The 23,156-nt window shown below is 40.1% G+C and overlaps 2 protein-coding genes across 10 annotated transcripts in view; both read left to right on the top strand.

Annotated features, from left to right (window-relative positions):
* Nucleotides 1–23,156, top strand: part of LOC149316757 (protocadherin gamma-A6-like) — a 379,402-nt gene that overhangs the window by 71,540 nt on the left and 284,706 nt on the right. Inside the window, exon 1 of one of the 9 annotated variants that reach the window (XM_089516184.1) lies at nt 5,078–7,749. The exons of 5 other annotated variants lie outside the window; for them this stretch is intronic. In XM_089516184.1, the coding sequence (XP_089372310.1) occupies nt 5,323–7,749 (2,427 nt within the window). In that variant the 5' untranslated portion in view covers nt 5,078–5,322. Of the gene's footprint in view, nt 1–5,077; nt 7,750–13,994; nt 16,471–20,583; nt 23,088–23,156 lie in introns of those variants that run through there. 3 more of the 9 variants (XM_089516197.1, XM_089516200.1, XM_089516196.1) reach the window with 3 other exon arrangements.
* LOC149316760 (protocadherin gamma-A6-like) overlaps nt 1–23,156 on the top strand; it is a 211,839-nt gene that overhangs the window by 16,032 nt on the left and 172,651 nt on the right. The window lies entirely within an intron of this gene.

The following is a 23,156-nucleotide window of genomic DNA, read 5'->3' as shown; positions in this document are numbered from 1 at the left end:
GAGCAGCCATGGCTTATTATTTAAGGTTCCTGTAGCCATATCCCTCCATTACATTGCAGCTGATCAGGAACAGAGGTAAAGAAGGACAGTTGATTTAAAAACCAGTTCCAGAAAGAAAAGCTTTCATTTTAAGAATCATTTACTAAGAGCTATATTTCTGCCATCATACTGCAAAGTATTGGAGTCTTGAACTGGAGGGTTGTGGAGAATAGAGAGAAAATCAATGAAAATGATGATGGAAAAAAGGTACAAAGAGAGAATCAAGGAAACCAATTTCAGGCAAGTATTTTTTTCATTCATACTCTGGTCTGTGTTCTGCTGTGTAATGTCTGAGCAAGTTCACTATTCAGTACCAGAAGAAGCAGAGAAGGACTTCTTTGTGGGGAATCTTGCTAAAGATTTGGGGCTGGAGGTTAGAGATTTGACAAAACGCAAGCTTGGGATCTCTTCTGGAAAGCAGTACTTTGCTCTGAATGAACAAAATGGGAACCTTTATGTGAAGAACAGGATAGATCGAGAAGAGATTTGTGGAAAATCATCCACCTGTGTTTTAAAATTAGAAATCGTGGCACATAATCCACTTAATATTTTCCACATAAATATTTTTATCCAGGATGTGAATGATAATGCCCCACATTTCCGGAAAGAAAATATTGACCTTAAAGTGAGTGAGTCTAATCTTCCTGGTGCTCGATTTACTTTTGGAATTGCTGAAGATGAGGATATTGGCATAAACTCACTCCAAGATTATAATTTGAGCTCCACTGCATATTTCCAACTAGATGTTCAAGAGACCAAAGATGGTGGCAAGTATGCAGAATTAATATTACAGAAACAACTTGACAGGGAAAAAGAACACACCCATTACATGATCCTTACAGCTATGGATGGAGGAGTACCTAGAAAAACTGGGACTCTCAACATAAGAGTTAATGTAACTGATACTAATGATAATACACCAGTTTTTTCCCAGGCAACGTATAAAGTAAGCCTAAAAGAGAATGCCCCCATAGGGATGTCTGTGCTTCAGGTTAAAGCCTCTGATGATGATGAAGGATCAAATGCTGAGATCATTTATATGTACAGTGACATCCCAGAAACAGCTGAGAATACATTTAAACTGGATCCTAAAAATGGAGCAATTACACTTTTGGATACCATTGATTTTGAGAGCAGAAAAAAATATGTGATGATCATACAGGCCAGTGATGGAGGAGGCTTGGTAGCACATTGCAAAGTAGAGATTGAGGTTCTTGATGAGAATGACAATGCTCCCGATGTGATCCTTACTTCCATCTCCAGCCCAATTCCTGAAGATCTTGCACCTGGAGCTGTGATTGCCCTCATTAAAGTACATGACAAGGATTCTGGAGAAAATGGAGAAGCCACTTGTCATCTTCAGGAATTTGTTCCTTTCCAGATTGTCTCATCTTCAGACGATTACTTCAAACTCCTCACAGATGGTCCCCTTGACAGAGAAAGGACCCCGGAGTATAATATCACAATCACAGCCACAGACAAAGGCACACCTCCTCTGTCCACACACAAAACCATCTCCATACAGATCTCAGATATTAATGACAACCCCCCAGCCTTTGAAAAACCTTCCTATACTGCCTACATTCTAGAGAATAATCCCTCGGGAATTTCCATTTTCCACATCAAGGCCTATGACCCAGATCTGGACCGCAATGCCCAAATCACTTACTCCATTTTCAGTAGCAATATTGAAGACTTGCCTATTTCCTCCTATATCTCCATTAACTCTGAGACTGGAACAATCTATGCCCAACGCTCCTTCGACTATGAGCAACTCAGGGAGTTTCAGATTCAAGTGAGGGCCCAGGATGGAGGCTCTCCTCCTCTCAGCAGCAGTGCCACAGTGAAAGTGTGTGTCTTGGACAGGAATGACAACACCCCGCAGATTCTGTTCCCTTCCCAAGCATCCGAGGGTTCATCAGTCTTTGAGATGGTGCCTCGGTCAGCTGAATCAGGCTATTTAGTGACAAAAGTGGTAGCGGTGGACGCTGACTCTGGACACAATTCGTGGCTCTCTTTCCATCTCCTGCAAGCCACAGAGCCTTCCCTCTTCACTATTGGCTCTCACACAGGAGAGATTCAAACAGCGCGAGGGTTACTTGAGAGAGATGCTGTGAAGCAGAGGCTGGTCGTCATGGTGAAGGATAATGGGCATCCTCCCCTCTCAGCCACTGTGACTGTTAACCTGGTGTTTGCAGAGAACTTCCAGGAAGCCCTGCCAGAGATGAACTCCCAACCTAGTGATTTAGGGTCTCCGTCTGATCTACAGTTTTACTTGGTGTTGGCTTTGGCTTTGGTGTCCTTCCTGTTCCTGGTGACGGTGATACTGACCATCATGATGAGATTCCAAAGATCAAGGAACCCCACTTTCCTTCAGTGCTTTGTCCCTGATCCTCATTCTAAGACCGGAGCCTTATTTCCCCCAAATTATGAGGAAGGGACTTTGCCTTATTCATACCAGGTCTGTCTGTCCTCTGAATCCCGACGGAATGAATTTGCTTTCTTGCAACCTAGCGTCCAAATAGCCCAGAATATCCTTGGCAATGGGCAATCTGATCTTTCTTTGATGTTTAGTGAAGGCAGCCATTTGAATTCTGAAATGAAGACTGGAGACACGGTGAGTTTAATTTCCTTCCTTCTCTAGAAGCACTTATCACAATAGCACTCCTTGAAACAGTTTCATTTAAAATAGCAATTGGCAAACCAAATAATCCTTTTTCTTTTCACTTCTGCTTTGTGCCTAGTGACAACTACAATTTACCATTGTTAGTGCACATCAAACAAAGGGCAGGACCTTACCAGCAATGCTCATATGCAACCCTGGAGAGAAAAGGAATCCATGTTGGAATCCTAGAGGTCCATATTGCATTTTGAATGGCCTGTGCAGCAGCACAATGCAAAGATCACTATGCTGTCCCATTTGTATTTGGTGAGGGAGCCCTTCCCTCCTCTCTTCCCTTTGCTTCTGTCTTTTGTTCCTTTTGCAAGTTGTCCCTGAAACTGAATGAGTTGATGTTCTAATGTTCGGTATTTTAAGAAGCTTAAAGAACAGTGTAAACACCAAGAAGAGTTCAAGAGAATGGATTTACTAACTGATATATTGGTTGCTAAATTGTAGGGTGGAAAGAGATGTTTTATTTTTGTCTTTGTTTTTAAGTGAATTGAATACTCTAATGAAAGGAAAGGGCCCACTAGGAACTACAATTCTGAGAATAATTCCACTTTGGTTTCTTCTTTTGTATGAAAGTGATCCTCAAATTATTTCAGTAGTGCTTTAAGGCATGTGGGATCTGGAAGGTCAGATGGGAAGAGGTTCAATTGTGATTGAGTGGAGCTGGGTTAGAATATTCAACTTCCAGAATTTTAGTTGGCAGCCAACTAGTTGGCAACGGAGGATGCCGGGGGAATGGAGACAAGGCTGGGAAACAAGGCAGGAGGATGAAGGGAAGGACAATTTTTTTAAAAAAAAAAAATTAAACTGAACGCATATTCAATTGATTGCTTTCGCAAATACATGCCCTTGCAATATGCCTTCAATTTAAATGTTAAAAAACCCCAAGTACAACGGCAGCACTGAGAGGGAGGAAATGGTGAATCTCTTAAAAACTGAGGAGGGATGGTAAACACACCTCTGCCATTTGTCCCTCCCCTCCAGAATGAAACGATTCTGATCTGTCATTCCCACTTATGGAAATTGCTTCAAAATTGATTCTTCTGAAAAGAACCTCTTTCAAACTACTCTCTGGAAAAACCAGTGGTTTTTGTTGTTGTTTTGCCTTTGCCTCGCTTCATCATGACAGGATTCAATCTATGATTCTATGATTCTAGGAAGCAGTTTCAAATGGGAACGAATGTCATTTACACCATATTTCATAGTGAGAACAAGCCCTAATGCTGTCCCAAAGGGTATGAGTGAACTGCACACCTGTATTTTCTGGTTTACATCCATTAATGCTAGATCATGATCAGTGTATGTCTAAGAGTGTAATACCTTGTGCTTTTAATTTTTGCAAGGATGAAAATTTATCTTACAAGCAAACTGATATCAAATCTCTTTCAAACCCTACTTGAACATGACCACGGAATTGCTTTGTCATGGGCATATATATGCTATGAATGAATGCTGTCCACCTCTTTCGCACCATCTTTGCATTTTAGTCATCTGATATAGTCATAATGGGTTTCATGAATCCATTCATTGTTCTTCGTTAAAATGACATGGGCTCTCATTTATGTTTATGTTTATGTCTATGTAATACATTAGAGTGTTCACATAGAATGTATGCTTTTATATGCATCTTTAACAGACGTCTACCAGCATTGTCTCCCATGGCTTCTTCCAACCTTTATATTACATAAAACAGCTACACTAGTAAGCCTCCATGAGAAAGATCTCTGGACACTAGCATTAAAAGAAACAATTAAATCTGAAGATGGCAAAGGCTAGACACTGAAAGCAATAGTGGGAGCTATTAGAAATGATATAGAAATGGGAAGCATGTTTACTGTAAGAGGGGAAATAGAAGCTAGAAAAAAGGAGTTGAGAAAGTAAATCAGAGGCATGAAAGTAATGTATGGTACCAGGGAGCCATGACTCCATCCAACATTAAAAAAAAAAAGAAAAGAAACCACAGAAAGAGAATACTATGGTGAAATTTGGATGAAAGTCCACCCTGAAGGAGGGGGGAAATTTATGAGAGGGAAAAGACTGGGGGAGAAAGAGATGGAGAAGATAGATGCATATATGCAGATAGATAGAGCTGAACCAACTTGACTACAGGAAAACAGGAAGGACTAATGGCCTGGGCTTCTTATTTCTCTGTTAAAATTGCTATTTAGAAAAAAAAATGAACAGAAGCTGCAAAAGTAGCCATGCCTTTATTTATCTCAGGTAGGTGAATTATGTGAAAAAAGGAACTGTCACAGACAGATTATTCATAAGGATTTTGTCTCTTTATGCATTTTGGTAAACTTCTTTCTACAAGACTGAAATATAATTTCATTTTGGGGCATGATGTGGTGAAGCCATATTTCACATTTGAAACTGAAGTAGGTGCAATTTGGATTTGAGCCTCTGAGTGTCACTGTTCACCAATAAGGAAGAAATATGAACATCCACCCAGTCCAGTGTTGCTGTTCTATTGCACAGAGGCACAACTTAACAGGAAAAAAGAGGCAGGCTGACAGAATGAAGAACAACGGAGGTACATTTTGAGTAGGAATCTCCTTTGGATACAACATTTTTCCAACAAGATACAAGGTAGTTTATCCAGCTGTTCAAAAATGGAAAATACGCTGAGGCCATGGAGTTGCAGAAAAGGAATCCTACAGTGCCTTATTATCATGCTTTTTGCTTGGAAGAAAATTTCTGGACAGATCCAGTATTCCATTCCAGAAGAGATGCACAAAGGCTCCTTTGTGGGAAATATTGCAAAGGACCTGGGAGTGGATGGGAAACAGGTTTCAGAACATGGACTCCGCATTGTTCCTAATGTAGGTATGATTCAGTATTTTGCTTTGAATGCCAACAATGGTCATTTGCAAATTTCTGAGAGAATTGACAGAGAGGAAATCTGTGGAGAGACAGAGAAGTGTATCTTAAAGTTCCAGGTTCTTAATGAGAATAAATTAAAACTTTACGGAGTAGAAGTGGAAATTATAGATATAAATGATAATGCCCCACAGTTCCGTGTATTGGAACAGGAGCTGGAGATCAGTGAGATATCTGCACCTGGATTCCGAGTCCCTCTAATGGAAGCTCGAGATCCAGATTTGGGCATAAATTCTATACAAGGCTACCAACTCACAGGTAGTAGTCATTTTTTCCTGGATGTTCAAAGAGCAGAAAATGGTGTAGTGCACACTGAACTGGTACTAAAAGAACCTTTGGACAGGGAGGAACAGTCAGTTTATGACCTAATCCTCACAGCTACGGATGGAGGTGATCCAGTCAGGTCTGGCACTGTGCAAATCAAAGTCAGAGTTCTGGATGCCAATGACAATATGCCTGTTTTCAGTCAACCCATCTATGAAGTGACTGTCAAAGAAAATATCCCTAAAGGATCTATTGTACTTGTGGTAAGCGCCACAGATCTCGATGAAGGTATTAATGGAGAAGTGAAATACTCCCTGAAGAAAATTTCAGAATCTGATTTCTCGATATTTCTCCTTAATTCAACAACAGGTGAAATAACTCTCACAGGCAGACTTGATTATGAGGTTTCCTCTTTACATCAGTTTGAAGTAGAAGCCAAGGATGGGGGAGGGTTTAGTGACAGAGCAAAGATTGTTGTCCATGTTACAGATTTAAATGACAATGCACCTGAATTAGCTATCACCTTTGTAACCAACTCCATATTGGAAAGTTTACCACCTGGAACTGTTATTGCCATTTTGAATGTAAGAGACCGAGATTCAGGAATCAATGGGGAAATCACTTGCTCAGTGCCCAACAATGTCCCCTTCCAGCTGCAGAGGTCCATTGATAACTTTTATAGTTTGGTGACAAATGGCGTCCTTGACAGGGAAACTGTGCCAGCCTTCAATATCACCATTACAGCTACTGACCATGGAGTCCCTCCTCTTTCTACCACCACAGTAATTACACTACATCTTTTAGATACAAATGACAACCCACCAGTATTTGAAAAGTCAGAGTACACTTTTCACTTACCTGAAAACAACAATAGAGGATCTCTGATCTTTTCCTTAAATGCAAATGATCCAGACTGGGAAGAGAATGCCAGAATAACTTACTCCATCACTGAAGAGCAAACAGGTGATTTTCATCTCTCCTCCTACCTGTCCATAAACTCTGAGACTGGGGTTGTCTATGCCTTGAGCTCCTTTGATTATGAAGAGATCCAGGAGATTAAATTCCAGGTCAAGGCCCAGGATGGGGGTTCCCCACCACTCAGCTCTGGTGTCACAGTGACCCTCTTCATCCTGGATCAGAATGACAATGCTCCAGAAATCCTCTACCCTTCTCCTCCTACCGATGGCTCCACTGGGATAGAGCTGGCCCCTCGCTCCTCTGAGCCAGGATACCTGGTCACTAAGGTGGTGGCAGTGGATGCAGATTCTGGCCAGAATGCCTGGCTCTCCTACCAGCTGACCAAGGCCACAGAGCCAGGGCTTTTCACTCTGGGACTCCACACTGGAGAGATCAGGACAGCCCGCTTCCTTCTGGAGAAAGATGCCCTCAAGCAAAGCCTGGTGGTCTTGGTGAAGGACAATGGGCAGCCCTCTTTGTCTGCCTCTGTCACAGTCACTGTGGTGCTGGCCGACAGTATTCCTGAAATGCTCTCAGATCTCATCAGCATTTCAGCACCTATAGATCCTCCTTCAGATCTCACCTTCTATTTGGTGGTTGCAGTGGCTTTTGTGTCCTGCTTATTCTTGACCTTCCTTCTTGTGTTAATGGCCATCAAATTGTACAGATGGAGAAATTCTCAGCTGTCTGAGTCTGGTAATGTTAACTTCAGTGGTGTTCCCATCTCCCAGTTTGTGGGAATTGATGGAGTCCGGGCCTTTCTTCAGTCTTATTGTCATGAAGTTTCCCTGACCACAGGCTCTAGGAAGAGCCAGTTTAATAATTCCAAAGTAAATTATTCAGGTACTTTGAGCAATCAACAGACTTGTGATGGGAAAGATCCTATTCTATCTGGTGAAGATCTAAATCTTACTAATGGTGAACCTGTTATAGACCAGGTGAGTGGACAATTTTAGATCTTTCTGTTTTTAAAAATAACATATGCTGTTATTGTCTCTGAGTAAAATTTCCGAATACGCTGTTTTGCATACCATCTTTACTTCATTATTATTACTGTATGCACAACATGCTCTCAGTTTTCCTTACTTCCATCCTCCTCCTTTCTTTGGTATGTTTATGGCGTTGAAGAATAGTTCATATATCTTTTATGACTCAATACCTATCATGAAATGCAATGTGGTTTTTACCATGGCTGCACTGTGTTATATGTTATTTAATTAAAGATATAAAAGCAAACAACAACCTAGATGAAAATTGCATATGTCAGGTTCAATACTCTGGAAATATTTGGTTACAATATTGTTACACTTAGCCAAGAAACTAAATTTAATATGTGATGCTGCATAATATATAAAAGCAGGGAACAGATGAAAGAAGGTAAAATGTCATTTAAAAGTTAAGTCTGTTTGATTATTTTGAAGATCTCCTATCTGGCAAATTGGTTTCTCCAATAGTGCTTAATAGTGTCCTAATCTTGCTTTTCCTGTAGAAAGATTTTAGCTTACTTCCATTTCTGTGCAATCAAGCCACAAAGCCCATGAAATTTATCAAAGATCTGTTTGTAAATATGTTGTTAGCACCAGAGTAAATGGTTAATAAATTCATATCAAGGAATGTTGTTATTACTTGGGACTTTATCACCCATAGTTTTTAAACTGTGATTAGAGTTGGGGAAGAAGCGGTTTTGGTTATACTTATCACACAGTGCCTTCTTTGACCTGTAGCTGTTGTGTCCTCAAAGCATTGTCAGGACATTTTTTTTTTGATGGGGGGAACCCATCAATGGTCTCACAATTGCACTAGTTCCCAGGTGCAAAACATCTCTGCCAAAACAGGTGCAATATTGGCAATTACATGTGTCAGTGTCTCCTCCTCTCACACTGTCCCCACTCCCTCTTCCGATTCCCAAGCAGGTTGATTGCCTATATTTATTTTTTCTATTTCTTCTCTCTCTCTCTCTCTCTCTCACACACACACACACACACACACACACACACACTTTTTAAATCTTGAATTGCAGTAGCAGAGCTACAGAACGGTGTGAAAAAGTGAAAACAAAAATAAAGAAAAATAAAATAACACACACACCCCTCCAAAAGGCATGCTGCATAAGGTATAGGACATGAGACAGGGTTAAGGGGGAATCAGGAAGAGAAGGCAAGAGCAGAAGCAGTCCTAATATTAGATAATGCCTACTCCCAAACAGGTAGAATTCCATATTCTTTAACATGTGTGACTGCAGTGAGAATGGGGCTTGTGCTAAAATGTCCCTGGTTAGGCGCGGTACGTACTGCTCTGAAACGGCAGGCTGGAGGCTCCGGTTTTTCTTCTGGAACCACATGACGTCCCTCCAAAGTATACAGAACCTGGAAAAAACGGGTTCTTTTTGTGGTGCCCGGTGTAGGTCATGAGTGTGCCATTGGTATGCCAGTGATGTAAGTGATGTGCAGCGACGTCTGTACACTGCATGTCATTTACGTCAAGATGGCCACCCCCGTATGGACGGGAGGCTGCCATTAGGCCACCGCTATGACATGCTAGGGTTCTGGAGCGTGCGGTTGCTGCACACTGTGCAACCTTAGTATCAGCAGTGGCAGTCTGTCCCGGACCATAGTTATATTTCCAGTTTCTGAGGAGACTTCTAATAAAAACTTGTTTATAAATGGACAAAACCACCATAGGGGGCAATAGAAACTATTTTCACCACAATCAAACCAGAATTATTTTTCACTGTAAGATGCACTGACATTAAATATTACCTATGTAGTAGTTCAATAGATTTTTCCAAAAAAATCTAGCTCAAATCATATTACTTTTATTGCTTCAGCCAAACTTTTCTTCAGTTCCAAATTATTCAGCTATGGCTTTATTCAGCCCCATGATATTTGTGAAAAGATGAAAGATTATATAATCAAGAGATCATAGCCTGCTGATTGCTCTGAAAATAGCAAAATTTATTCAAAGTAAAGCAAATAGTACCTTGTATATGCATTGATGTCATGGAAATAAATCAAAACCAAGGGCTGTTTTAGTTATTAAGTTGTCCTTTCAATTTCTCTGATTTAGTTAGATTACATGCAATAGATCTTTCAGGAGGAATTCTCCCTCCAGTTCACATATTGATTCATTTTAATAGTGTATATAAATAATGTGTGTGTGTGTGTAAATAATATAAATAGTGTATAAATAGAGCTCTGGGAGTGTCCATATGCAATTATTAACATCAGTAATAATGAAGATTGTTTGCAATAACTAAAATGCATCTTAATAGAGCCCTCCCTCCATGGCCAACTGTCATTGTCCAGCCTGGAGGGAGTGAGGGAATGAGAAGGGACTAATTTTAAATTTTTATTTTATTCTATTTGTATTTGTGTTTTTATTGCTGTAACCCACCTGGATTCCTTGTGATTGGGCAGGCTATAAATAAATAATTTATTATTATTATTATTAGTAGTAGTAGTAGTACTCCAACTCCATCAACTTTTCTTAAAGAGCAGATTTACTTTTCTGGGTTATTTGTCATTGTTAATAAACTTTATCATTACAATGTGGCAGTTTTTGATGGTATTTGCAGAAAGCATATGGAAAAGATAATGCAATTTTTGGCAGTGATGCCATTTTAATTGTCACAACTCTACCTTCTTATGAAAGATTCAGTTCAGTCCAACTGGTAATCTTCTGTTTAGCCAATTTCAATAACTAAATTGATGGAATAGATGTTGTGAACATTGCCAGGAATTACCATACCCAAATATTTAATGAAAAGGAATGAGGACAATGTGGACAAAATTTTCAGCTCATTTTTCTCCAATGTGGTCAAACTATAATACTAGAATTATTGATTGGACTGAACAGAACTAGATGCAGTAGGTAGAAAAACTCAGACAATTATGAAGTAATTCATACTTCCTTGAAAAGATATTGATTGACTTGATCTAGCACATATAGCTGCAGGTTATTACAAATAAAAGTAGCTGTTGAAGAAGAGAAAACATCCTTGAATTAATACATCAAAGAAAGCAAAAAAGAAGAAACAAAATATATGTATAGAAAGAAAATGATGAAGGACTGCCTTGAAGCCTGGCAGAACAAACCAATATGTCATCAGTTTATTAAAAGTATAGAAGGAAAACTTGAGAAGAGAGACATCTGGAAATTGTTACATAAAATGACATTGAAAAAAAGAAACTAAAGGGCTTAATTTTGCAGCTAAAGAACAGACACATTAAACAAATAGCATCAAGACAAATACTGAAAAACTTACTATAGATGGTATGTGCTGTCTCTGTAAAGAAAAAGATGAAACTGTTAACCATCTCATTAGTTCATTCAGCAAGGTTATACAGACTGACTATAAGAAACTCCATGACAAAGCAGCTACAGTGATATGTTGGAGCCTATGGAAAAAATATGATTAACAATCTGCAAAGCATGGCTGGGAAGATAAACTTGGAAAAGTTTTTGAAAATGGTGAAGGAAAAGTCTTTTGAGACTTTTAAGATTCAAACTGATAAACAAATAGAGCATAATATGCCAGATTTAATTGTGGTTGAGAAAAACAAGTCTTGGTGGCCAAAAATGTGGTAATCCAAGGGGACAGAATAATTCAAGACAAAGAGAGGAGAACTATTATGAAATGTCAAGAACTACAAATTGTGATCCAGCATCTCTGGGAAAGTAGCTGTGGTTCCTGGGTTGGTATGTGCTGTAGTAGAAATTCCAGTCTGAGAAAACATCAGAAGGAGATGGCCATATGTAGGATCGCAATAGTAGAATTACGAAAAGCAATACTACTCAAAACATGCCACATTATTTGACAATACCGCATTCATTTCTAATTATTGCATGAAATTTGATTGACCAAAACCACACTCAGTAAGAGTCGATGTTGAAACTGAGCTAATAATAACTTCAGATTTCTTCACATTCATTAGTATTAAGCAAGCATTCCAATCTAGAAATGCATAGTGAAAGGGATTGTGCCCACAGATTCTGTTAACTCAGTCTACACACATGTAGTGCAACTTATCCATAGAGTCTATGAGTATTCAAGTTGACACCCATAATGGTGTAGATATAACAGCGACAAGTAACTTTTCAAACTATCATCCAAACTTCTTATTGAATAACTAAGTATTATTATTTTCCTGCATTGCATATGAAGAGCTAGGTTTAAGCCAGCCTACTACAGTTCATGTTTGAAATGAGATTTGAATCCGGAATTCTTGATTTGAAGCTTGATTTCTTTGCTACTATGTGCTACTAACAAACTATAGTACTGTGTTGAAAAGGTATTTCTAAGACATGTCTTTGAGTTTCTCCCTCCCCAGTATCTTAGTCACATATCTGTATTATTATAGCAGGAGAGATATAGATATAGAAATAGCTAGGTATATATCAGACTGGGTCTTTTCTGTTTCAAAAAGTTAAACCAACTTGCTCCTTGAAGTATATTCTGATACAATAACAATAGCAAGTACATTTCTATACCACTTATCAGTGAACTAGCATTCCCTAAGTGGCTTACAGTGTGTATGCCTATTGGCCCCAGCAAGCTGAGGACTCATTTTACTGACATATGAAGGGATGGAAGGCTGAGTGGACCTTGGAGCCCTCCTCTAGGATTGAACTTACAACGTTGTGGCTGCAGTACTGGCACTTAACCACTGTGCCACCAGGGCTCCCATCATCCTTTTAGTTCTGATTCTTACAATCTGTCTGTCTGGTAGATTAATGTGATTCTATTCATTTAAATATCTCATCTTCCACAATAGTTCGTTTTTTTACTGTTTTGATTTAACACTCATAAAGAAATCCAAAAGTGACTAATTGTTCTAATCTGCACAGAGAAACTGAGTCATTAGCAGAAAGATTCTAAATATAAAAGATGTGGAGCAGAGAACTAGTGTGAAGGAAAATCTTGTTATTGTTATTTTTGTCATGGGAGGGGGGGAACCACAAATGTGTGCACATCATATCATTTTGTTAAGATAAATAACAGATTATGAACTCTAAATTCCCTAACCTGGAAAAGAGTTACAAGGGTTGCACCATTATTCATCAAAAGTAATGTCTGTCTATATCTTTAGAGATCACAAAGGAAATTCTGGAAACAGCTGGAAGCTTGTTGCACACGTTATTTTCCCCGTTATGGGAATGGGAAGGGGACGCTCGGGGCCACGCTTGACTGGGAAAAATGGATTTTATCACACAGCAAATCATCCTCAAAATGGCCCCGTTCCATCCCCTGGTGCCAAGGTGTCCCCATTCAGTGCTGAGGTCCATCATTTTGGTCGATCGGAAGTCTTCCGGCTGCCCAAAATGACGCTTCTACAGCACTACTACTACTACAGTACTACAGCACTACTAAAAGATGCCCATCCTGCAACCCAAAACTCACTTATTTATTGCAAAGTGCCATGTCCCTCTGGCTTTCTCGTAACAAACCCTGGCAAATTCTGTGCTGGGACGATGGCACATGTGCCCACAGAGAGGGCTCTGAGTGCCACCTCTGGCACACGTGCCATAGGTTCGCCATCACTGCCCTAAGCAGTTTACAAAGTGTAAGCTAATTGCCCCTAACAAGCTGGGTACTCATTTTAGCAACCTACGGAAGGATGCAAGCCAGAGACAGGCTTGAGCCCTTGTCTGGTATTGATCTCGCAACCTTATGGTTTGTGAGTGAGTGGCTGCATTACAGGCATTTAACCACTGTGCCATCAGGGCTCTTCAATAGTATTAAATAGTATTCAAAGTTTAGTGTCTGAATATCACCCTTATTTGAGAACATCTAAGATTGGGGATATGAATCTAATAAAAGTGGGAACCTTCTGATCAGAAAAAAAAAGGATGATGTGTCCTATTTTTCTTTCTTTTCGGGACAAAAAATAATCTGTATTTTTATTAGTCAATCAATACTATTGAAAAGAAAAGTAAAAACTTCGCAAAAGCAATGTAATATTCCAATAAAGCTTTTTCAGATTTCAGTTTAGCCTCTGGGTGTCGCTGTTCACCAATAAGGAAGAAAAGGGGAAGCTACAGCAAGCCTAGCTCTCCTGTTAGAAACACAGGAAAACAGACCAGGAAAGCAAAGCAGAAATGTATGTTGCTTATATACACACTGACTGCAAGATATTTTGCACTGGAACAGGGAGCAACAAAAAAGACACAGAAGCAAATAATAATTACTTGCCTGAAAGCTGTTGCACCAGAACCAGAATCTACTTGTAAAAAGAATGAAAGAAACCAAGGGTCTGTGGAGCTGCAGAAGAAGAATCCTGCAATGCCTTCTTTTCATGGTGTTTGCTTGGAAGGCAGTTTCTGGGCAGATCCACTATTCCATTCCAGAAGAGATGCCGAAAGGCTCCTTTGTAGGGAATATTGTGAAGGACCTAGGAATGGAAGGGAAACAACTTTCAGACCATGGGCTCCGCATTGTTACTAGTAAAGGTATGATTCAGTATTTTGCTTTGAATGTTAACAGTGGGCACTTACAAATTTCTGAAAGAGTAGACAGAGAAAAAATCTGTGGAGAGGCAGAGAAATGCATGATAAAGTTCCAAGTTCTTGTTGAAAGTAAATTAAAACTTTATAGTGTTGAAGTGGAAATCACAGATATAAATGACAATGCTCCTCTATTTCGATCAAAAGAATGGAAAATTAAAATGAGTGAGACTACTACTCTCACAGAACAATTTATTCTACCCAGAGCTCAAGACCCAGATTTGGGCATAAATTCTGTTCAGCACTATGAACTGACAGGCACTGATCATTTTTCTCTGGCCATGCCAAGAGAAGAAAATGGTGCCAGACAACCTGAACTGGTGTTGGTGAAACCACTAGACAGGGAAGAAAAATCAGTTTATAATCTAATCCTGACAGCAACTGATGGGGGTGATCCGATCAAGTCTGGCACATTGCAAATCCATATTATTGTTCTCGATGCAAATGACAATGCGCCAGTGTTTAGCCAATCAGTGTATGAAGTGAGTGTCGCAGAGAACATTCCCAAATGGTCCACTGTGGTGAAAATAAGAGCCACTGATCTGGATGAAGGACTCAATGGAGAAATAAAATATTCTTTCCAAGAAATCACGGAGAAGGACTCCCAGACTTTCATGTTAAACAGCACTACAGGAGAAATAATTGTTCTAGGAAACCTTGACCATGAGGAGTCATCCTTCTATGAATTTGAAGCACATGCCACGGATGGAGGTGGGTTGAGTGACAGGTCAAAGGTTTTGATCTTTGTTACTGATATAAATGACAATGCACCAGAATTGACAATGACCTTTGCAATCAGTTCTGTCTCTGAGAACTCGCCACAAGGAACTATTGTTGCCATTTTAAACGTACAAGACAGAGATTCAGGACACAATGGGCAGGTTAAATGTTCCATTCCTAGCAACCTTCCATTTCAGCTGAAGAAAACAGATGATGACTTTTACACTTTAGTAACAGAGAGAAGTCTTGACAGGGAAGTAGTAGCATCTTTCAATATTACTATTACAGCAATGGATGAAGGGACTCCAACACTCGCTACCTCTGAGATTATTTCTCTGAAGATACTAGACACAAATGACAACCCTCCAGTATTTGTCAAATCAGTTTACACCTCTTATCTCTTAGAAAATAATCCTAGAGGTGCTTCTATCTTTTCACTAGAAGCAAATGACCCAGATTGGGAAGAGAATGCCAGAATAAGCTATTCTGTTATTGAAGATCAAATAAGGGAGTCTCTCCTCTCCTCTTACTTGTCCATTAACTCAGAGACTGGGGTTGTCTATGCCTTAACTGCCTTTGATTATGAAGAGATCCAGAAGATTCAATTCCAGGTCAAGGCCCAAGATGGCGGTTCTCCTCCACTTAGCTCTAATGTCTCAGTGACTCTCTTAATCCTGGACCAGAATGACAATGCTCCGGAAATCCTCTACCCTTCTCCTCCTACCGATGGCTCCACTGGGATAGAGCTGGCCCCTCGCTCCTCTGAGCCAGGATACCTGGTCACTAAGGTGGTGGCAGTGGATGCGGATTCCGGCCAGAATGCCTGGCTCTCCTACCAGCTGACCAAGGCCACAGAGCCAGGGCTCTTTACTCTGGGACTCCACACTGGAGAGATCAGGACAGTCCGGTTCCTTCTGGAGAAAGATGCCCTCAAGCAAAGCCTGGTGGTCTTAGTGAAGGACAATGGTCAGCCCCCTCTCTCTTCCTCTGTCACAGTCACTGTGGTGCTGGCTGACAACATCCCTGAAATGCTCTCTGATCTCACCAGCATCTCAGCTCCTACAGATCCTCCTTCAGATCTCACCTTCTACCTGGTGGTTGCAGTGGCTTTTGTGTCCTGCTTGTTTTTGATGTTTCTGCTTGTGTTAGTTGGCATTAGGCTACACAGATGGAGAAATTCTCAGCTTTGTCACAATGGAAGTGTGAATTTCAGTGGTGTTCCAGTTTCACAATTTGTGGGGATTGATGGAGTCCGGGCCTTTCTTCAGTCTTATTGCCATGAGGTTTCTCTGACCACAGGCTCCAGGAAGAGCCAGTTTAATACAGCCAAGGGAAATTCTTCCAACACTTTGACCAATCAGAATTCTGAAGTTAAGGATCCCATCCTATCTAGTGAAGAGTTAGATTTAAACAATGGAGATCTTATCGTCATCCAGGTGAGCTAACTATTTTTGATTGAGAAGATTTTCTTTTGATCATATATTCTTGTATTATTTTCAGGACTTAAATTCTATTGCTCTGTTTTTTTTTTTTTAATTTCTTTCAAAACTTTGTTTTGAAACTTTGTTCTATTTGAATGTTAGAATTCATCAGTGAAATGTATTGTTTCAGTTCATGAATATCTAGTTACTTCTTGTGATAAACATAGTCCTGGTCTGTTCTGCTTTCAAGCAGTGGATAGCCTCACATAATAACATGTTCATCAAATACTAGCATGCAAGGGAGAAGAGTTTTAATATAGACATTCCCCTAACAAGACTTCATGTGAAAGGGATCTAGAAGTACTAGTAGACCACTGGTTGTACATGAGTTAATAATTTGATGTGGCAGCTAAAAACACCAATGTGTTTAGTGTCTTGATCAAGGGAAGTAATAGTGCCACTCTATTCTGCTTTGATCTGGCATCACCTGGAATAGTGTGTCCAGTCTGGGCACCACAATTCAAAAAGAATGTTGAGAAGTTGGAGTGTGTTCAGAGGAGGGCAACCAAAATGGTGAAGGGCACCATGCCCTATGAGGAAAGACTTAGGGAGCTGGGTATGTTTAGCCTGGAGAAGAGATGGATAAGAGGCGATATGATAGCCCTGATTAATATTTAAATGTTACATTGATAATGGAGCAAGCTTGTTTTCTGCTGCTCCAGAAACATGGAACATTGTTTGCAAGATACCGGAAAAGATATTCTACCTCAACATTAGGAGGAACTTCCTGACAGTAAGAGCTGTTCGACAGTGGAACACGCTCCCTCGGAGTATGGTGGAGTCTCCTTGTTTAGTGGTCTTTAAAGAGAGGGTAGATGGCCATCCTTCAGGGGTGCTTTGATTGTGAGTTCCAGCCTTGACAGACTGGCGATAAACTCTGGCCTCAGGGCAGAGTGGAAGTGTAGTGCCCACAAGACGCATGCCCCGATGCTGCCCTGACACTGCCATCATGCCGTGCGCCTCATCAAAGCGTCATGGTGCTCCTTTGGTACTGCATCCAGATGATGCAGCACCAAAAGGAGTGGCAGTAGGTGCCTCCACGACGGCAAAGGCACCCTTTCCACGACACAAAAAGGAGCTGTTTTTTGCTGCTTTGGTTTTGTTTGTTTTTTTGCACCATGGAAATGCCAGATCGAGGCCGTGGCATGTAATTACCATCCAGTCCAAGGGCTTGGACTGGATGGCCCTTGTAATCTCTTCCAACTCTATGATTCTATGATTACTAGTATCTGTCTATTTGTTTTAAATTTGGTTTATGGCACATTTCTTCATGTAAGCAACCATCTGTGTGAGTTCCGGCTACATACAGACTTACTGCCTTAGTGAGAACTAAGGTGTTGTTTTCTATGGCTAATAAGAATGCATAAGCATCTACATACAATGGAACAGAGAGTTTTATTTTAACAAATTGGCAGAGAACTGGCACTTTTCCTTTTTTTCAAGTTGCCTGTGCACTAAAAAGTGCTATCATGATTCACGTGAGTATACAGGTTAGAATGAGAGTTTAAATTAAGCCCAGTAAGTAGGGATAACAGTATCTTCAATGTCTTATGGTTATATGAATATTGGTATCCTCAGGTACAGTCAATCCTGCTGTTTGGAGGAAGATGTCCCCCTCCATCCTCCAATAATCCATGCGAAATCTGTGTGCATGCCCTATTTTATCCTCTCCTCCTTCTGGGAATAACCTTTGTATTAAATGGACCATCCTATGTAAGGGTCACATCTTCTAGGTATATGATGCAGAGAAAAGATCATCACCTTCTTCTGCATCACATGAACCACTTAGTATGAACAGTAGTGGTAAACATCCCATCAATATGGGATGAAAGATATTCAACATCTTACTTGAGTGGGTGAAAGACAGAAGTTTATACACAGGTATAGAGTAAGGAAATGAAATCTATATTTAATATTGCAAGAATTAAAAAGGCACTCTTAACAAGAAAAATGCCACAATGATTATGATGTAAGTCTGGCTTATTTCATTCCTATAAATGAACTTTATCAGTGATTTTCTTCCTCCTCTATAAGAATACAGGTGTTTCTGTTCAGTTCTGAGACTCTTTTGTTCTTGGTTACTGTATATTTGTGAGCATCTTTTGTCTTTGTTCAAGAAAATTTATTTGGTCAAAAAGCCCTATTGTTTTTCTGGATAGAAAGAAAAACAGTAAGGGAAGAGGTGGTTGAACTAAATGCATATTTCCTGTGCAAAATATTTTTGCACAGCAAAGTCCCGAAATGCCAAGAATCTTGCAGTTGTTCTTTTTCTCAACAGAGAGCCTTAATTTCAAGACACCCTTTTCTAAAATGGAAATAGCAACAAGCATTTTTCACACACACACACACACACACACACACACACACACACACACACACCAAAGAATTACACTTGTTTACAAATAACTGCAAACAATATTTATCTATCTTTTGGGGTCGCTAGGCATTGATGGGAGTCTCATTAGAATGAGAATTTCCATTTTGTTTTGAAACTGTTAAACTGTTTTGAAACAGTTAAAACAGCAATTTCAAACACTCAATGCCATGCAGAATAACAGTGTTTTGGATGTCCACCAGAAACTTAAAAGAGATGGGGTCAGCCTAACTTCTGTGGGTATGAAGTTCAACAGTTCCACAACCCTGCTCTGTTTTGTGGAACCACCAACCTAGTTTCACAATGTGTTAGATCATCTACTACAGTGGCATCCACTGAGGTTTGCTTCCAGGACTCTTCATGAATACCAAAATCCATGTATGTGCAAGTCCAATTAAATCCAATGGCATAGTAATGTGGTGTTCCTTATATAAAATGGCAAAATCAAGGTTTTCTTTTTGGAATTTATATATTTTTAAAATATTTTCAAGCCGTGGATGGTAGGATCTGTGGATTAACAAAAAAACATGGATACTGAGGTCTGACTGTACAACAAAAGTCAGTTACTCAGCTCTCCTCAGGAAATAATGTTCATCCCAATTTGATATATGGCAAATTTGTATTTGAGCAAGACTGAAATATAAACTCCCTAGTTTGAAAAAACTCACTACATTTAAAACAGGACTCAAATCCCATTGAATTTGGGTCCAGATCAAAATGTAGACCACCCTTGCTGCTATGTAGAAATAATGCAGTTTGAGGCCACTTTAACTGCCGTGGCACAATCCTATGGAATCCTGGGATTTGTAGCACTCTTTGGCAGAGAAAGCTAAAGACTTTGTAAAATCAAAAATCCCAGGACTACGTAGGATGAAGTTGCATGAATTTACGGCAGTGTCAAAGAGGAGCATTATTTCTGCAATATAGAAGCAGACATAGCCTTCTCTCCCATTTTTTCCACTTCTCAAGATAACAAAGTGTCTCTTGGAGAACTTGGAGGGGAATAACAGGTGGCTGTGAGAAAAACAATGAAACAGGAAAGTGCTTTCAAGCCTCTACTGCTTCTTTCAGTATCCTTCAGTTAGCTGGCTAAATGGACTATGAGTTTGACTAGGTATAAACTAGCTTTTCATCTACTTACATTATATTAAATGTATTGGTTGGTTTACATTCTCTATATTGGTCAACTTCCATTTGTTACAACTTATGACTAATTAACAAGTTGAACCTCTGGCAGACATGTGGCATTAAAATTCTCTGTTCACTTGCACTAATTTCAGTGTAAAAGAGAGGAGTACATAAGTGGAAAGACATTTGAAATGACACTGGTTCCACTGGTTTGTGTATTGTTTTTTTAATGTGAATAAAGTAAATGTATTCCAGTCTGCTTAGCAGTCTGGAATACAGCAGGAAAATCATGTTAGCAATATATTTTTTAAATGATTCTCTATATTTGGGGAGTGGGATAAATGTAGAAATTCAAGGATTTTTTTAAAAAGCAAAGGCAGTTCTCTGTGTGAACGGAGAGTGTCACTGTTGGACAACAAGGGAACAACCATGGAATGGATTATCACTGAAGACTGCAGCAGTATATTTTTGCTGGTAAGAAAGAAGATTCAATGGAAGGGTTTATTTAAAAGCTTCTCCAGAAATGAAAGCTCTCACTTCTTAAAACATAAGCTACTAAGAACTATTTCTACTATCCTACTGCAAAGTACTTGGAGTCTTGAACTGGAGAGTTGTGGAGAATAGGAGAGAAAAATCAATGAAAATGATGATGGAAATAAGGTACAGAGAGAGGATCAGGGAACTCAATTTCAGGCAAGTACCGTTTTCATTCATACTCTGGTCTGTCTTTTCCTGTGTGATGTCTGAGCAGGTTCACTATTCAGTGCCAGAAGAAGCAGAGAAGGACTTCTTTGTGGGGAACCTTGCTAAAGATTTGGGGCTGGAGGTCAGAGACTTGACAAAACGCAAGCTTGGGATCTCTTCTGGAAAGCAATACTTTGCTCTGAATGAACAGAATGGAAACCTGTATGTGAAGGATAGGATAGATCGAGAAGAGATTTGTGGAAAATCATCCATTTGTGTCTTAAAATTAGAAGTTCTGGCACATAATCCCTTGAATATTTTTCATATAAATATTTTTATTCAGGATGTGAATGATAATGCTCCCCACTTTCGGAAAGAAAATATTGACCTTAAAGTGAGTGAGTCTAATCTTCCTGGCGCTCGATTTGCCCTTGGAAATGCTGAAGACAAGGACATTGGAAACAACTCCCTCCAAGATTATAATCTTAGCCCAATTCCTTATTTCAAACTAGAAGTTAAAGAGACTAAAGATGGAGGCAAATATGCAGAATTAATATTACAGAAACAATTAGACAGGGAAACAGAACACACCCACTACATGATCCTTACAGCTATGGATGGAGGAGTTCCTAGAAAAACTGGGACTCTTAACATAAGAGTTAATGTAACTGATACTAACGATAATACACCAATTTTCTCCCAGGTAACCTATAAGGTAAGCCTAAAAGAGAATGCCCCCATAGGGGTGTCTGTGCTACAGGTTAAAGCCTCTGACAATGATGAAGGATCAAATGCTGAGATCACTTATACTTTCAGTGACATCCCAGAAGCAGCTGAGCAGAAATTCAAACTGGATTCCAGAGACGGAACAATTACACTTATGGAGAACTTAGATTTTGAGAACATAAAAAATTATGTGATGATAATACAAGCAAGTGATGGAGGAGGATTGCTGGCACATTGCAATGTGGAAATTGAAGTTCTTGATGAGAATGACAATGCTCCCGATGTGATCTTTACGTCCATCTCCAGCCCAATTCCGGAAGATCTTGCACCTGGAGCTGTGATTGCCCTCATTAAAGTACATGACAAGGATTCTGGAGAAAATGGAGACGCCACTTGTCATCTTCAGGAATTTGTTCCTTTCCAGATTGTCTCATCTTCAGACGATTACTTCAAACTCCTCACAGATGGTCCGCTTGACAGGGAAAAGGCCTCAGAGTATAATATCACAATCACAGCCACAGACAAAGGCACACCTCCTCTGTCCACACACAAAACCATCTCCATGCAGATCTCAGATATCAACGATAACCCCCCAGCCTTTGAAAAACATTCTTATACTGCTTACATTCTAGAGAATAACCCCTCTGGAGTTTCCATTTTCCACATCAAGGCCTCTGACCCAGATCTGGACCGCAATGCCCAAATCACTTACTCCATTCTCAGAAGCAATGTTGAAGACTTACCTATTTCCTCCTATATCTCCATTAACTCTGAGACTGGAACCATCTATGCCCAACGCTCCTTCGATTATGAGCAACTGAGAGAGTTTCAGATTCAAGTGAAGGCCCAGGATGGAGGCTCTCCTCCTCTCAGTAGCAGTACAACAGTGAAATTGTGTGTCTTGGACAGGAATGATAACACCCCCCAGATTCTGTTCCCTTCCCAAGCAACTGAAGGTTCATCGGCCTTTGAGATGGTGCCTCGGTCAGCTGAGTCAGGCTATCTGGTGACAAAAGTGGTAGCAGTGGACGCTGACTCTGGACACAATTCATGGCTCTCTTTCCATCTGCTACAGGCCACAGAGCCCTCCCTCTTCACCATTGGCTCCCACACAGGAGAGATTCAAACAGCCCGAGTATTACTTGAGAGAGATGCTGTGAAGCAGAGGCTAGTCGTTATGGTGAAGGATAATGGACATCCTCCCCTCTCAGCCACTGTGACTGTGAACCTGGTGTTTGCAGAGAACTTCCAAGAGGCCTTGCCAGAGATGAACTCCCAACCTAGTGATTTAGGGTCTCCATCTGATCTACAGTTTTACTTGGTGTTGGCTTTGGCTTTGGTGTCTTTCCTGTTCCTGGTGACGGTGACATTGACCATCATGATGAGATTCCAAAGGTCAAGGAACCCCACTTTCCTTCAGTGCTTCGTTCCTGATGCTCACTCAAAGACCGGAGCCATATTCCCCCCAAATTATGAAGATGGGACTTTGCCTTACTCCTATCAGGTGTGTTTGTCCTCTGAATCCAGGAGAAATGAGTTTGCTTTCCTGCAGCCTAGTGTCCAAATAGCCCAGAATATTCTTGGCAATGAAAAATCTGGAATTTCTTTGATGTTCAGTGAAGGCAGCCATTTGAATTCTGAAATGGTACCTGAAGGCACGGTGAGTTTCTTTTTCTTTACACTTTGATATTTTACTGTTTCTTTGACTGAATTTAGTTTCTCCTTTTGA

Source organism: Sceloporus occidentalis, unplaced genomic scaffold (assembly GCF_023333645.1).
Source record: "Sceloporus occidentalis isolate IW3139 unplaced genomic scaffold, rSceOcc1.0.p SCAF_3, whole genome shotgun sequence".
In the NCBI taxonomy this organism is placed as follows: domain Eukaryota; kingdom Metazoa; phylum Chordata; class Lepidosauria; order Squamata; family Phrynosomatidae; genus Sceloporus; species Sceloporus occidentalis.
Note: the sequence above shows the minus strand (reverse complement) of the source record. Positions and strands in the feature narration are given on the sequence as shown.